At 38.6% G+C, this 18,789-nt stretch overlaps 1 protein-coding gene across 1 annotated transcript; it reads right to left on the reverse strand.

Moving 5' to 3' along the window:
- Window positions 1-2,793: 2,793 nt before the first annotated feature.
- LOC126812109 (lysyl oxidase homolog 3B-like) lies at window positions 2,794-18,072 on the reverse strand (the record flags this gene model as incomplete). Its single annotated transcript, XM_050538361.1, has 4 exons — window positions 2,794-2,799; window positions 6,810-6,907; window positions 17,154-17,158; window positions 18,017-18,072. Coding segments are annotated over 4 exons (165 nt in total), but the record flags the coding sequence as incomplete, so codon positions are not given.
- Window positions 18,073-18,789: the final 717 nt, after the last annotated feature.

The raw sequence follows: 18,789 nt of genomic DNA on the forward strand, positions 1-18,789 counted from the left end.
GAGTAGATGGTAGTACCGCTATCCGGGCAATATTCCACGCATAGCACACATCGACGAGTATGCCCTTCTTCATTAGCCCTGTTGGCGAAGAACAGTAGGACGTTAAGCCCCGTTTCATATCACTTTTGTCTGGGTACGATTGCTAACTTTTCCGGTTTCCTCCCACTGCTAAAGACCCCTACGCGAAAGCGAATTGATGAAATAAAATTGAACCATATGTTAGTCCCGAAATGACCTAGTTTGTGTCGAGTGGACGTTAAACTCTCTCTCTCTCTCTCTCTCTCTCCATTATCAATACATTTATTGTCGTATTACCTCTCTCTCTCTCTCTCTCTCTCTCTCTCTCTCTCTCTCACGACTGTTAACAATAAAAAGAAATATATTTAACCTGCAGAGAACTGTTGCGTCTTTGTCGTCCCATCCGTCACTACAAATCCGATACGTGCTGTAATCTATCTGGAGTGTAACCTTTCCTTTTCTTTCATCAGATAAAGATATCTTGGGTCCTGAAAATAGGTAGAGGTTAGTTCGATTAGTTGAATCATTTTGCTCATCATGTTTCCGATGATTTTAGTTTTATTAAATCGGGGATCACGGTGGCTGAAAAGGGCAGCTGTCTAGTCGTTCTGATGGGACGAAAATACGGGGTCTCGTGTACACATTAGCGTGCACGTAAAGGATCCCTTGATAGTTGGAATTCGATATAGGAGTAGGCCGTAGTTCCGCTGGCCGGGCAAAGTTTCCCTCATAGCACACTGTATGGCGTATGCCCGTCTTCATTAGCCCAGTTCGGAGCAGAACAGTAGGATGTTTAACCCAGCGCTGCAAGGGGACAGCCCCGGTTTCACAAAACATTCTCAGACTACAGTTAAGAAACCGGAGCCTGCAACGCTTACTTATATGAGCTTCCTGAAGTCGCAAGTACATGTAGTAGTACAACGATCCCAGACATAATATGTCACCCGATGGGGTGGAGTCGCCCTTATACCCAAAATTTCAGCCTTAGTGGAGAGAGAGAGAGAGAGAGAGAGAGGGGGGGGAGCGCAGCACCCGGAGAAAACTCACGCCGTTGGACAGGAAATCCTACTCCTTGTCACATATAAGCGTGAAATGGAAACCATACCACTTGACTCACTGATTGACACTGTATGTTAACCCACTACACCAGCCAACCCCACAAATCCGAAAGGCAATGGATTTGGACCCTTTACAAAATACAGATAAAATCAACCAACCCGTCGTTCTATATCTGTGGCATATAACTCCACCAACTAATCCTGTAGAGGTCAAAGGTCGAGAACAGCCTGTATTAAAGTCATTTCGTTGACACTGGTCCATTTCCGTTTCGTTTCCACTGCAGTTAAACTTTCCATATATGACCGGCAATGTCTGATGGTTTACTCCGTAACCAGCAATTCCTATCGAACAAAAGCTACATTATAATAAAAGCAGGTGCGGATCCAGGAATTTTTGCAGGAGGGGGTTTGTCAGGTTCCTGAGACAATGTATCCCCCCCCCCACCCGCATGGTCTCTATCGTCATTTTTGCGTATATACATACACATTGAGCTTTTTAAACAGAAAAATTCAACACCTCGTTTGACGTCAGTTTTTTATTATGAATTAATACAATGACATTGTGGTTCATTTTCATGGATGCAAAGCATTAATTGTGATATCACATAATGTCTATATCATTATCTCGTGCTTTGAGTGCCCATCCTGTCCCACATCTGACGCTAAAGGATAAAGCACACGGTCGATAAACTTTTCTCATAAAAAGTGTTGATTTACAAAAAAAAATTATGTAGCTGAGCAGGGGGGAGGGGGGACCCCTCTGGATCCGCCCCTGAAAAGGTTAAGGTTTGAAAAATATCCAAATTTTCCAATATTATGTATGAACCTTGAGAATTTAATCTACAGTATTTATGACATGAGATCTATGGCACTAAAAAATATTAGAAATGCCAACCCAATGTAGTTTTGCTTTGACCATGCACAATGTTCCCTGTAACTTTCGGTAGTCAGAGTTGCCAAACATATGTTACGCAAATTCTATTCCTGTGAAAATAGCATGTATGCGCAGCCTATCTCTCATGCCTAATAAAATTGCATTATTCATTAGCATGTTTAATAAGTAAGATTGCATTAGAAATAGAATAGTTTTGTATCATATGGCCTAAAATATTTGTGCAGACTATTAATTTCCTTTGTGTGCTCGTTGCAAAACGTGTGCGCACACCTTATATAGAGAAATAGCAATGAATATAGAGTTTATTCTTAGATTTAAAGATCTTACCTCCTTTATAACGCCTTTGTTTGCATACAACATTTGCTTCCGAATCAGTCCAAGCTGTTGGACAAATAACTCCGGTTATGCCATTACCATTGACTGTAACCGTTCCGTACCAGTTAGACTGTATCGAAACAGCAATGGCTATCAATGAAATAAAATCAAATTAGGTTTAATATCATACTTTACTGGTCTGGGCTACGGAAGACGTTATACGCCATACAGTGTGCTATGAGAGAAAATGACACGGACAGTGTCATTACGGTCTACCCATATCGAATTCCAACTGTCAAGGGTTCTTTTAAGTGAATGCCAATGTCTACCCGGGATCTCGGGTTTTCATAACATCCGAACGACTAGAAAGCTGTCCTTATCAGGCCCTCCGTCCTGCATCACTAATAAGCGGAAACAACTCCGAAAAACAACTTTCTCGGCCAACACCGGGAGCGAACCCGAGACCTCCAGACTAGCGAGTCAGCGTCCTACGCACCGAGGTCCCCTCTATGGCTGTAATCATAAGATGAAAACGGGTCGTTATTTGCAATTTTCGGACAATATGTAATTTAATATGTACTCGATCAGATTGATTAATTAACATTTAATTTACAACACAACACAAAATATCAAGGCTATATCCGCCGGCTTGGAGTATTTCTAATTTAAAAAAGGTCCATCAACAGATTTTACCTAGCACTAGATTGTTGATATCATATCCAGAGGATGTCAAAAGTTTTGAAATTGTTAATTTATCAAAGTAAATACTGAACGGAATTGAACCATATTAACCTTACAATAGTGTAGGTTTGAACGGGATTCAGAAACACGCAGATGCTGGTCAGCTGTCTATGTTCCATGTTCCGGTTAACGGAAACGTTTGCGTGCACAAGATTTTTAATACAAAATTGAGGAATTTGGAGGAGAAATGAATGCACAACGAACAATTTTAAACGAGAACCCAACACGGACGAAACTATAGGGAAAAAAATACATTTGCTGAAATAAGAGGGAATTTAGCTTTTAGCTGGTTGTTATAATTACCTGTGTCGTTAAATGTTCTTTTAGAACAAATTAATGTTGTATAATTATTTGATTGACACCCGGAAGTAAGAAAGTAGTTATCCAGAAAACGTGTACCGTTATCCTCTAGGAAAGAGCGGCTATTTATGGTCAGAGCATTAATCGACATGTTACCACCAATTGACGAACAGCATCGGTACGTGCCGTCTGTATATCCAAGTATCTGGCATGCCTCCTCGGCGACAGAAAGGTTAAAATTTGTATCACAAACAGGCCTCCATACTTCATTATGCAAAACTTCTACCCGACCATAATTTAGATATGACTTGGTTGACCCTGTTAATCTTACTAAAATAAAATATAATGCAATTAAAACGTACATTAAATTGGCAAAGATCTCAACATTTTCTCGTCATATCATAAATTATTTTAGAACATCTGAGTTTATAAAGCGCCCGCGTTACCCACTATAGACTAACAGTCAGTTGAGAGAGTGTTTAGTTTTTGTATGCATAAAGATATATATAAAAAGATCGAAGATTACAATGATTACATATTGCTTCCACATCATTACCGAAACACTGGCACACAAATCTACAGTATTCACATAAATTTAGCATTTCGTTTTTATAGTTCAAAATTTCGTTTTACTTGTCTTTACTACACTGTAGGCCATCGAAAGTATATAAAAACGAAACGAAATATAGATCTGTATTTTAATCAGATTGGTATTTAGTAATTGAATTGGAAATACAAAGGAAATCATTTAAAGGACAATATTGGCGCCAGTCATTATCACATATGTGTTAGAGCTGGTTAAACACATTCCAAATATACTTTTACCCCATAGATCATTGCTACGATAGCTGAGTAATACAGGTTTCCCGTATCGGAAGTGACGAACGCCAAAGGAAAACACGAGTCACCGCTCTATATAACTGACTGAAGCGACGATTGATAACAGATACACGGCCGAATTTCTGCTCACTAATAATTCCTTTGAAGACCAACAGTTGTTGTGTGAGACTGTGAGAGGATATCTGACAATTCATAAAAGAATTGACTGCCACTAGATAAGAGAACACGAAGAAAAACTGAAAAAGTCCGTGCATTACCATGTTTTATAAGGTATAGAATGAATATAAACAAGGGAATGTACGGACTATTTCTATTTTTCTCGTGTTCTCTTATCTAATGACATTCAATTACTTTATTGAATTGTCAGATATCCTCTTACAGTCCCATATAACAACTTTTGGTCATCGAAGGAATTATTAGTAAGTAGAAATTCGGCCATGTATCTGATATCAATAGTCGCTTCAGTCAGTTATATAGAGCGGCGACTCGTGTTTTCCTTTGGCGTTCGTCACTTCCGATACGGGAAACCTGTATTACTCAGCTATCGTAGCAATGATCTCTGTGTTAAAAATATATTTGGAATGTGTTTAACCAGCTCTAACACATATGTGATAATGACTGGCACCAACATTGTCCTTTAATAGAAAACAATTTGCTGTTTATTACTGAGCCACGTTTCGATTAGAATACTCTCACGTCCCATTATATTTGCCATGTGTCATTGGTTGATACAGACTTGAGAATCCTTATCCTCAGTTAATGACAGCTCTATATGGACCAGGAAACGAACAAGCCTTCATAGCAATCGTACTTGAATTGGTAGGGCCCTAAACTTTTAACAAGAAGAGTGTCGCCTTTGTCAGTGCTTCACAGAACTAAGACATCCTTATTTGGTTCCTTCGCAGTTGATTGGCCAGTACGAGAGAGAGGGGGAGAAATGGGGTTAAACGTCCACTCGACAAAAACTAGGTCATTTCGGAACTAAGATATGGTTTAATTTTATTTCAATAATTCGCTTGCGCGTAGAAGTATTTAGAAGTGGGAGGAAACCGAAGGATCCGGAGAAAACCCACGAGGTTGGACAGCCAACTTGTCACCCAACTTGGCCTGTTCGATCTGGGAACAAGCCAATGTATTATGTTCGACATCACCATCGTGTTCCACAAACAAAATGTCTACCTCGGTATTTCATCTTTCACAAAAAAACACAAGATTTGCATTCTCAACAGAAGTCTCGCCGAAGACAACTCTGTTTGGGGGATGGCAAGATTTGTAGCGTTTAGAGCATAGTTCCAGTGTAAGTATAATCTCTGCATAAAAAAAGACAAATTTAAATCTTACTATCAGAGTAGCATTTGACACCAAGATCCACAATGTTACTACACTGTGCATTATCATCAAATCGTAATCCACAATCTAATAATGACTTCTCTGTTCCCACACAGTCCATCCTTGTGATGTGGATCGGCCCAGATTTATAGCCATAGGTTCTTTGCGGTACCACGTTACCACCTAGATAAAACGATAAATAATACACGCCATTTAACAGTTATGTAGAAGATATCCCTACATGAGGGTGGACGCGCACGTTAACATCTTCTTTCACACGTAACAATTTAAAGTCGATCACAAGTTGAACCCTGTTACTTTTTCTAACGACTGGTGCGCTAAACGCTGCTATGTTTGCACTGTTTTTAACATTTGGCGGGCTAATGCAGTGTCCTTTAAGTGAGTCTACTCTCCATCGAATTCCAACAGTCAGGCGTTCTCGGCGTACACCTGGATCAAACCCAAAACTTCCTGGTTATTGAGCTAGAACCCTACTCACTGCGCCACCGTGGTTTTCATAAAACTACTGGCCCCGAGTTCACAAAGCATTCTGAAACTTACGTTAAAAGAATTGACTCAAAAATAAAAAAAAATCGACTTAAAAAATATATAGCCCTTTATAACGCTTTTGTTGTTTTAATGTATCAAATACATCAATAAGAAACTATGTGCACAGTGTTTTCTGGATCAAAGATATTTCTCATAAACAGTGATTGAAAAGTCGTAACTTAAGTCTGAGATTGTTTTGTGAACTCTCCCCGTCTTCATTAGCCCAGTCGGAGCAGACCAGTAGAACGTTAAACCCAATTTCATTTCATTTTAGTTTTGTGAAATTGGGGGCCAGATAAAGACTCCATAAATAGCAGGCGCTAATCACATGAATTTTTTTATTCCATCAATCTGATTAAAACACAGATCCTATTTCATTTCATTTTTATAGTTAAAAATCTCGTTTTACTTGTCTTTACTACACTAGGATCTGGAAGATTTGTTATCATTGACGTGTTCTGAATGATGTGAGGGATTAGCCAATGAAACGTTCTGTTACGGCGAGTTATTGGCCTTTTAATGCAGGGAACTGTGGGTAAACTCCTAGAAACGCCAACGCTGATTGATTAATCGTTTGACCCCTGACGCGAACTCCCACTATAACTTGTCAGATCTTCATGTAGTGTAGGCCATCGAAAGTATATAAAAAAAACGAAACGAAATATAGATCTGTATTTTAATCAGATTGTTATTCCATACTCTGCTAATCACTTACCTGAATAATTTAACATTCGGCATATCACCGATGCTTCTTCGTCATCTACAGCATATGATTCACATACAGAGCCCCATTCACCATTCACCAACACTTCAACCCGTCCTTGTGATGCTGACGACGAGCCTACCAATCGTATGTTAAACCCTGGGGATAGTCGAGAATGAATGAATGTATATTTCAAGATTTTGCCCACTTGATACCAAAAACAATATTGTTCCAGGTAAAGATAGAAGTAACGTAAAAAAAAAAACCAATGTAACAATATAAACAAAAACCTCAACTGCTTAAGTTGAGAGAATACTCTTCGAAACATCGCCTTAATTAATCAGTAGCTGTTTTCCATAAGTATGTTTATAGTTTATTTATCTGCCCAGTTACTAAACGTCACTTGAAGAATACTTCAGTTCTGGTGTCTGAATGTGGGGTCGGGTTGCGGCATTTTAGCACAGTTTAGTTGTTCTAAGAAACATAAAATACACTGATATGCACGTAGGCTGATATTTACTTCCATGACTTGTACCATGTATATAATGTAAGAACATAAACAAAAAATCATTTTGTGTTCTCTTTTGGTGAAAACCGGTAAAACAAATGTTTTCTTAAAACTCTAAAATACATGCAGATTAATTAAATCATGTTTTGTGTTGTCACCTTCGTGGGTTTTTTTAGTCTGAAAGTGGAGTGTCTGTTAACAAGCCTATTTTCGTTGTATTTTAGCGATGTATCATTTTAAAAGAAAGCCAGTGAAACACAAATTTTCATAAAACCTTGAAATACATACAGATTTATTCTGTAATATTTTTGTGTATTAACTACCCTTTACACTACTAGTGTACGTTTGTTTTTCGGGAGGAGGGGGTGACGATGGCTATAAGTGGGTAAGACGTAGGATCGCTAACCTGGAGATCGGGTGTTCGATCCCTGCATTGACCGAAAAAGTACATCCAGATTTTCCGGCGTGGTTTTCCCGTTGGCAGTGATGCAGGACGACGGACCTGATAAAGACATCTGTCTAGTCGTTCGGATGGGACGAAAAACCAAGGCCCCGTGTACACATTAGTATGCACGCAAAAGACCCCTTGACAGTTGGAATTCGATAGAAGAGTAGGCCGTAGTGCCGCTGTCCGGGCAAAATTTCCCTCATAGCACACTGTATGGCGTATGCCCGTCTTCATTAGCCAAGTTCGGAGCAGAACAGTAAGGTCGTTAAACCCACTTTCCTTGTTTTTTGGTAAGTTATTATCTATAACTCATATCTTACCTGGGTTTCTAGAGCAATATACAGCAGCCGATCTGTCCAAATTACATTCAGAAATATTTCCCCATTCCAAACCTGGACACTGACTGATATACGATTCATTGCCAGAGCAATCAAGGCCTGATAACCACTTTACTCCAGGGTTACGCAATTCTCCGCCCAGATTGATTCTGTTGTAAGCGAATCCCCCTGTGTACGAATCATCTCCAACCTCCTTACAAACCACGCTGGCATCATTGTCATCCCAATGGTTAGGAAAAATCGTACCCACAATACCCAGGTGGTTTATGGTGACTTTACCATAATGGTCGTTACTTCCAGAACCAATTTGTATATCGTAACCTACTATTAAAGAGAAAGAGTTATACGTTATCTAAAATGCCTTAAAAAATGTAATTCAAAGCCGTTGATCGTCGGACGATGTCTATTTTTTGTCGGGATTTAATCCACGCTAAAATGTACCCAATTTGATTATCTAACACTTAATTAAAGATACATTATGAGAGATTCGATAATAGTTAAAAACTAGATAATGTAAATGCAATTTGCTGAAAATTTCATTCAAATTGATCCACTATGAACCGAGAACAAAGCGATTGAATTTCCGCCTAACCTTGATCATCATTACTAACGTCAGTACGATAAACAGAATAGTCTCGATTATCCATTTAATCGTTAAATCGTGAAGGAAAGTTATGCACTAAATCGGCTCACAATCCACTAAAGATCGCAGGCTAGCTATGCCATCTAGAGTTGATTATGGTCTGGATAGGTTAATTAATATCTAATTAATAATTTAGATAACATTTCAGGCCTTAAGAAAGACCTGCAATAGACAGATTTAGATAACAATTTAGACAACATTTCAGGCCTAAAGAAAGACCTGCAATAGACAGATATAGCTCTTGCATAATGTATGTTTAAGAAAGAAAAAAAAGTAAAATATCAGTGGTAGCTGCTTGGATCCAATTAAATTTAAATGAAGCATGCCAAAAGATATTAGCCAAGATCATAGGTGAGATTGGCTTGTTGTTGAAATAAAATTGAACCATATATCAGTCCCAAAATGACCTAGTTTATGTCCAATGGACGTTAAACCCCAGCCCCTCTCTCTCTCCCTCGCTCTCTCTCTCTCTCTCTCTCTCTCTCTCTCTCTAAACACAGAACTTAACTGGACCATTTTGGGACTAATATTCAATTTGCGCCATCTTGTAGTATGCGATGGATTCAAAATCCCTCAAATGATGTTCAGAGACTTCAAGAACATTTTATAACTAACCTGTGTTATGATGCAAGTTAGTACACATGACGTAAGCAGGACGATTACTTCGACAAAATTCCTGATCATATGGACAGTCGTCTAATTTGTTTTCCATTCCACTACACTGTATTCAAAATATATAAAGACAAACACGTGTTTTTAAATTTTTTTTTAGTAAAAATGATGTCTTCTTTTAAAGATTCATTATGTAAGATTTCGATAAAAAGCTGACAGTTCTTGCTATAATAGTTAATGAAAAGTAAATATGTTGAAAATTAAGGTCAAATTATTTCACTATGGCAGTTTGAAGAACAGTGCAGTCTCGATTTTTATCTCTACCGGTGCTACGGTAAATAACAAAGTTTCGATTATCCATTTTTAAATCAATTTATTAACTGCGTTTAAATCCGTTGAAAATTAAAACCACCCTAAGCTCTACACAGTTGTTTATGGGCTTGACATGTCTAATCAATGATTTATATAACGTTTGTGGCCAAACGGCAGATTGGCATTAGGTAGATTAGCTCTTACATAATGCATCTTTAACCTTTCTAAACAAATATTTATTTTTATAGATCTAAATAACACAGCAGATTAACCCAACTGAAAACTTTAATTCTAGCTGGGCCCTACTAATCATCGACAAGAACGTTTTTTGGTCATAGCAAATTGGGAAAAATATGGATAATTGAAATATTGATAAATGCTGTCAGCGACAAGATTGTTTAGTGGTCTGTAGAGCCCAAAGTATTGCCAAATGTGACCGATGAGGCAATATATGTTATACATAAGCATATTTTACAAATCATAACTAAAATCTTTCATAAAAAATTGAAAACATTATGGATGATTGTAATTTGGACACAAAAGTCTTGCTATAATCACCAACAAGAACCGATAAGAGAGTTCTTTTGTTAAATCACCTTTGACGGTTCTTGTTGGTGATTAGTAGGACCAACCAGTAATGATATCAAATGAACACATAATCAATTGGTACCCACAGAAGATTCGACTACTGTCACATTCACGGGTACTTGGTAACCCTGTTGTTCGTGTTCTTGGTGTGACCCTCTATAAAAAAAAACCCTACCGCTCCCACAATTCGATTACGATCTATATGAAGCTCGGTATATGGTTGTTCGGTGGAAGATTTGGCCTGTCCCTTGTTCATATAGTACGGTTGTTACTTCTTATAAACATTGGAAACTTTCGTCTAAATTCTTCAAAATTTACAAAGGAGAGGATATCCCTGGTGTTTTATAAATAGTGAGCATACCCCGCTTTGATCACTACACCCGCCACTACGTATAGCAAACTGTAGTTGTTTGGACTGGACTGGTTAATGGATAAAGGTTTATGAATACTTCCTTACCTTAAAATTATTGAATATTATAGGGTCAGTGGTATTTTGAAAGGGTGAGTACTGCAACTTGTAGCTATATGTAAAGCCGAGATGTTTGCATGCTACAGACGCCGCTGTGGAATCAAAGTCATCGTTGCAAACTAGACCAGTTACTTGGTTATGAGTTAACTGAATACTGCCAACAAATGGTCCCGGTTTCAGCTCAACTAAAATTGCAACATAAATAAATTAATACATAATTACTTCTGCATTCTGGACCACCTTACACACATAAATAAGTTATTATTATCAGGGAGGGGGGTTTAACGTCCACTCGACACAAACTAGGTCATTTCGGGACTAACACATGGTTCAGTTTTATTTCAATAACTCGCTTGCAATGGGAGGAAACCCACGAGGTTGGACAGGCGACCCTACTCCGTGTCACGTACAACCGGGGAATCGTAACCACTCCAGTTGACTCAATGGCTGACCTAATGATACAACGCGTACGTGCTAACCATTCGGCCATCCAACCCCGCAAAAATGGTCACATGTTTGTGTTCTTAAGACGGGTGTTTCAATTTGAAACATGAACTGGCTCAATACACTTGATAATCTTTTTCTTGGTTTTCTTGGGGTGATGCTCTTTAAAAAATGGAGATCCATGTTAGTGTACCAGCGCCTAACCCACTGAGCTACATCAATATAATAGTTGATGACTACTGAAGTAAGATGGCGGAGATTAGGCCATTAGCTGTTTCATATTTTCTGTTATACTTGTCTGATTAAAGGAGCTAAATCGCTAATATTTTGGACCTAGAAATTGACCCAAATGGGTCGCAACGCATATAATAATGTAATCTGATTGTATATAAACTGATTTACATTCAATTGTTTCCGCTTTGACTCTAATTTCAAATCCGTTATGCCCAGCGAAATACGACATGAGTCTCAACCGACTGGCAATTTTTAGCGTCTGGTTATTCAAGTCTATTGTGCATGCTCTCCAGATAAGATATGGCGTCACCGCTTGATATGAGTTGTGAAATATGTCTAGCACTGTTCTTCGTGTCCCTTGTTCCAAATGACGCTGAAACGCATTATGGTACACGATTCGTGTACCAATGGTAAAATGTGTATTATTTTCTTAAATATTGGATATCAGAAGCCTACCTTTTCTCGGTAAGACCACAACATCCGTGTTGATTTGAATCGACAAATAGAGACTTAGCTACTTTAACTATTGTTCACCTGAGATATGGCAGTCCACAGATAAAATGGGTGTATCACCAGATCCATAAGAGCCTGTTGTATTAAACTCATCCATAAAACAGCCTCCAAAATCATCCAGTTCTCGGCATGACTTTAATCCTTTCAGCCATATTTTATCAGATACTGCGTAAAGACTTGAATAGCTATAACTTCCGGCTGGGTAACCAAGACGCTGACAGGCCATCCTAGCGAGTATCTCTTTGTACCATTCTTTTACACAAATGCTTCCCCACATTCCCTGGAGACCAAACTCAACTGATCCCTTGTTTGCACTATGGTTTCCTGGTTTAAGTCTTATCTGATATTCTATAAAAGATAAAAAGGTAAATAACTAGAGTTTATGCAATGGTGGAAATGTTACCCGGAGAGTTTTGTTCCCTATTCTTCATCGCATTCCAACTCTGTTCTTTTACGTGCAAACCAGAAAGTTCACTGATGGACCTAAGATGTCTGTGCCATCCAAACGAATAGGTTCTATTTTCCTTCGCGCCTCCCATTCACTGCAGAACTGACACGTGAAAACCAGATTACAACTTCTTGTGGAATTTGGTGGTTCGTTTTCGCCATGAGAATTTTGTTGTTTAATTCTGTGTACAATTCTATGCAACTCCATGATCTCATATTGGGAGATTAACAATACCGTCGAAAAACATGAATCTAACATCGGAAACCAATTTAACTAAAATGGTCATTAGAAAAAAAATGTGATTTAACGTCCCACTGCTCTGCGTTGATAATAATGTGTATGTTTATTATAATGCACGTTACCCACACCATGGAGGGTTATGCTCCAAGTCCTACACGAGTACTGAAATGAAATGAAATGAAAATGAAAATGAAATGAAATGGGGTCTAACGTCCTACTGTTCTGCTCCGAACTGGGTTAATGAAGACGGACATACACCATACAGTTTTGCTATGGGGGAAAGTTCCCACCGGACAGCGGCGCTACGCCCTACTCGTATATCGAATTTCATGTGCCAAGGATCTTTTACATGAACACTAATGTGTTTACGTGACCTCTGTGTCTCGTTCCATGTAAATGACTACGCATTGTCCCTTCCAAAACCCTCTATCGAGCATCAGTGGACCTACCCGTTAGAGAGCAAAGTCTTACTCAATAAGCTACCGTGCCCCCTTCCCCACCCCCTGGTCATAAGAAAGATAGAGACACTAACCTATAGAACGATTAGAGCATATGGCATTAGCTGCCTTGTCGCTGCTCTGGCAGGGGAGTAGTCCCGTTGAGCTGAAGGGACATTCATTCAAGTTCAGTTCTGATCCATTACACCGGAAGTCAACGGCAAGTCTAGGCTTGTATGTTGAGTTATATGCCTTGACAACACCAATTCGTCTCCCGTACTGAAAGCCACTCTGTCTACAAAAGACACTAGCGTCATTATCATCCCAGCCATCAGAACAAACAGAACCTGCGGTGTTATAGATGGTAATACTTGGATTAAAGCCTTCTTCTGCTGTATTAACACTGACATCTGTAATTAAGAATTCCTTCATAATTAGCTCAATTTCAATAATTCTTTTCACGTCCACTGGACACAAACTAGGTCATTTTAGGTATTAAGGTATGGTTATTTCAATAATTCGCTTGCGCATAGGGGTCGTTAGAAATGGGAGGAAACCGGAGGGTCTTTAGCAGTGGGAGAAAACCCGAGGACCCGGAGAAAACTCAAGAGCTTGGACAGACAACCCTACTCCTTGTCACGTACAAGTGGAGAATCGAAACCCCTCCACTTGACTCAATGAAAGCCCTTGTAATTACACACCCACGGGTTAAACCACTAGACCACCCAACACCCTTCCATAATAAGTAAAAGTTAATTTATCTGAAACAATCTCAGTAAATCATTATACCGAAATCTATAAGTTCTGGTTATAGAGCAGACCATATTTACAGTACCCTAGATATATAAGTAGAGATCTTTAACAGTAGGGGGAAATCGGAGTACTTTGAGAAAAATCCATGAGGTTATAGACAGGCTACTCTAATCCTGGTATCGAAGCCACGCCACTTGATCCACTGCCATAACTTCGATCTAATGTGATGCTATGTACAATAATAAAGTTGAGATTGGTTGCTGTATTGTATCAGTTGTAAAGGTATTTGACATATTTTTGTACCTACATCAAGTTTTACGTGGAATAAGATATATACCTGTGCCAATAGGATGTGTGCTACATAATAAAGATGAGACACCGAGGTAACAACCACCACCAGTGTAGGTACATTCAGATAAATTCAATTCACTTCCATTACATACGACATTATTTATACCATATCTTACGTAAGTTGAACCAAATATCCTTTCTTCTAACACCTGAAAATAAAAGTGGACAGTGTTCATATTGGATTAGGTTCACTTCCATTTCGACCACGTGCCATTTCGAATACACCCCATTTCGACTACAAATTCTGACCCCCAACTAATCAGTGGAAAATGTACCATACGTTCGAAATGTCTCAAATGTTTTATGGAAGAATCTATTTTAGCTATGGAGAAGGTACATAAGGAGGGATAATAAAACCACTAGACCGTATAATCTGTTGTTATAAGCTGTAGTTGAAGTGGGGCGTAGGCGAAATGGGAGGGTATCTCTGATTATGAATCGTAAACTCCTCTACCAGTTTATTAAAGATGCATTATGTAAGAGCTAAATCGGTCCACTGCAGGTCTTTATTGTGTCTGATGAGCATATATAAATTATTATTTAGATAAGTTTATAATCAACACCCCCCCCCCAAGACCACCGGGCCGCCCACAGAGATTTGAATGAATTAGAACGCACAGGAGATTTAAAGATTTAATGATAAACTTAATCTCGTTTGTCCAGGACCGTTGCTACGATAACAAACGATCTACGCTACATCTTTAAACTGTTCCCAGAATAAAGTAATTTGAATGAAATTTTCAATATTTATTATTCATTTTTAGTATCTAGTTTTGAACTATTATAGCAAGAGTATCCAGATCTTTATCTAGACTGATGCTCTATAACCCCTGTTATAAAACAGAGAACTTTATAGTTAGCTACAAACGCAATTTTGGTGAATATACTCATTTATAGTTTTGGTATAAAAAGCAAACAGAATAGTAGAATAATTATATTTATTAAATGAGCTGTTTTCGTCTGAATGTCAGTCGAATGGGGAATACATTCACACTGGTGTACGCCAAGGGTACATGTTAGGGTCGTATTCATTTATATTATATATTCACAACATGAAGGATGTTACATAAAACCATACAGTATTTAAAGCTAGCTGCTGGTAACACAACTTACGATTGATGAAGACCCCGCTTCATTCAATCATTCTATTTACAAATAGTAAAGACTACCTTATAATAAGGGCTAGCTAGTTCCCTACAAATGACTTCACCAGCTCGATCATCCAGGCCTCGACAGATAGGTTTCCAATCTTGGTTGTCGTATACTTCTACTCGACCAGCCATTACATTCGTATCACCGTTGTTACTTAATCTAACTTAAAAACAAATAAATAATAATGTCAGACAGGTTTGTATACAGTGAATGACCTGAAAGATATCTTATTCCGTTAGTAATAAGAATTTTGTCTGCTGATCTAACCATGCGAGAGAGAGAGAGAGAGAGAGAGAGAGAGAGAGGGGGGAGAGAGGGAGAGAGAAAGAGAGATTTTGGGATTTCGGGACTATTATATGAGGAGACCTGAAGACCAAACTAGGTCATTTCGGGACTAACATATGGTTCAATTTTATTTCAATAATACGCTTGCAGTGGGGGGAAACATGAGAACCCGGAGAAAACCCACGAGGTTTGACAGGCAGCCCTATTCACGTACAACCGAGGAATCGAAACCACGGCAGTTGACTCCATCATAGACCTGAGGTAGCAGCATGTGGTTTATTTGTATGATGGTCGTGTATGGTCTTACTACTGGTGGTTTAATTGTGTGATTGTCGTGTATGGTTTTATTACTGGTGGCTTAATTGTGCGATGGTCGTGTATGGTCTTACTACTGGTGGTTTAATTGTGTGATGGTCTTATTACTGGTGGTTTAATTGTGTGATGGTCGTGTATGGTCTTACTACTGGTGGTTTAATTGTGTGATGTTCGTGTATGGTCTTTCTACTGGTGGTTTAATTGTGTGATGGTCGTGTATGGTCTTACTACTGGTGGTTTAATTGTATGATGGTCGTGTATGGTCTTACTACTGGTGGTTTAATGGTGTGGCTGTGTAAGTGTTACTGACTTGCTGGTCCTTTAATGTCACCTACCTCCTCTTTCACACTTGATTGGGAACGTATTACATCCATATTGGTGGTTGGGTTTCCATCCAGAGTTAGCGCACTGGAATATAGATTCTTCACTACCCGAACAGGATACCCCATCCAAAAACACTGCATCACTGGTCCAGATTCCAGGACCATTCCTAGAAGGGACGAGAGTTCAAACTAGTTGCATTCAATACAAACTAGGTAATTTCGGGACTAATATAAAGTACTTCCTGTTTTAATAATTAGCTTGTAATGGCAATGGTTTAACGATGGGGATGAGAGAAGTTGGTAGGCCCTGTGCAATCCCACGAGGCAAGCCCGATAACTCCTTATTGCTTACACGTGGTATAGAAACTCGCCTTTTGACTCAATGGCAGACCTTTTGAATTAAAGCGGTATAATACCCTACCAACGTTCACACAACTACAATACGCCACCATCTGCAGAACCCTACAGGCAAAACTTGAAGCAAGGTTTTGAAAGAAATTGTATTAGATGATTTTAAACAATTACAAGTTAGTGTAATAATTGGTAGTAACTGGCGTTCCCATGACAATAAAGTACAAACAGTGTTACTCTAGTTGATGTTAGTCAATTAGATCCAAGATGACAGAAGACATGGACATGGCCTATGCCAACCAAGGCAATGAAGACGGTCATGGGCAGTAAAGTGTGCTGTGATGGTAAATTTACGTTTCCGACCCCTCTTCTTCGAATTCCACATGTCAATATATATACCCCGACTCTCCAATCCTGCCCCACAAACAAGTGGTAAGCAGTCTGGAAAATCTTCTTTATTTTTCGTTTCGGTTATATGAACTAATACTGTACCCAATCATGCTGCCGGTTTGATAACCTAATATTTTACATAATGTTATGGCTGTTCTTGTTGACCGTCGTCCTATACACACGTTACCGACATCTGTTCCATCCACAATCTCGAGAATACCACTAGTACCTCCACCTTTAAACCTCAGAACAGGTGCTATATTAAAACAGATGATTATAAAAATCAAGTATAACAATCAAATAATAACGTATCAAGCAATCAAATTACTTATTCCTTATTCTGATTAAAACATTCATCATATTTCGTTTTGTTTTTTATAGTTCAATGTTTCGTTTTACTTGTCTTATATATTACTTAATGTCTCGCTCTCGACCATTAAATCATACATACATTATGCAAGAGTTAAATCTGCCTATTGCGGGTATTTCTTTAGGTCTGAAATGTTATATAAACTATTCATTAGATATTAATTAACTTATCCAGACCATAATCAACTCTCGATGTCATCGCTAGCCTGTGATGTTTATTGTATTAGTTCCGATTTGCTGTTCGACTTCCATTCATAATTTAATCATGAAATGGATAATCGGGACTATGTTCTTTTCGTACCGACTTTAGTAATGAGGATCGCGGCTAGGCTGAAAACTCAATCGCTAAAATTTCGGTTCAGAATGGATCAATTTGACTGAAATTGTCAGCAAATTCCCTTTACATTATTTAGTTTTTAACTATTAAAGTGGGAACTGCCAACTCTTTATCTAATCCCACATAATGTATCTTTTAAGTAAAGACTTAAAATCGCAATTATTAGCTTACGCACCGCCATCATCAGTAAGAAAACATGATATCAACATTCACTTTTTATATTGGTATGATATAGTACCTTGGTTGTTGTAGCAGAAGACACCAGCAGGTCCAGCACCGTAGGGACACACTTCCGTCCCTGTAGAACAATTAAATATGTTCGATTCGTTTCCAAAGCAGGCGAGGTCTTGAATAATGTACATTACATTTGTCGGTGAAGGTAATTTCAATTCTATTCCGTGCCTATACCCAAGTTGTCTACAGACAACAGTTGCTTCCGGTTTGCCGAAAAATTCGTCACAAATTGACCCCTCCAATCCACTTTCATTGATCAAAACTTGACCCGTATTTTGAACAAATCCGATTGTTTGCAGTTTTAACGATTTTTCTGAAACTGAAAGAAAATGTAAAATACAAAGAGAGAGAGAGAAAAATGGGGACTAACATATGGTTTTAATTTTTATTTCAATTATTTAGTCCACTCAACACAAACTAGGTCTTTTCGGGACTAACATATTGTTCAATTTTATTTCAATAATTCGCTTGGTTTTAATTTTTATTTCAATTATTTAGCAGTGGGAGGAAACCGGGGGACTAGGAGAAAACCCACGTGGTTGGACAGGCGACCCTACTCCTTGTCACGTACAACCGGGGATTCGAAACCACGCCAGTTGACTCAATGACAGACTTTATGATACAGCGTGCACACGCTAACCATTCAGCCACCCAACCCCCTTAAAATATAAAGGACCAATGAAAAAAGAAAAAATCTGGGTCACATTTAGACTGACACATGGTTATATTTTAATTTATTATTTTTAATATGAATGAGAACTGGCATAAAATAACCAGGTACACTTTTTCGTGTCCGACACCCGAACTTGGCTAATGAAGACGGGCATACGCCATACAGTGTGCTATGAGGGAAATTTTGCCCGGACAGCGGCACTACGGCCTACACTAATATCGAATTTCAACTGCCAAGGGATCTTTTACGTGCACGCCAATGTATACACGGGGCC

This window comes from Patella vulgata, chromosome 1 (assembly GCF_932274485.2).
Source record: "Patella vulgata chromosome 1, xgPatVulg1.2, whole genome shotgun sequence".
Lineage (NCBI taxonomy): Eukaryota > Metazoa > Mollusca > Gastropoda > Patellidae > Patella > Patella vulgata.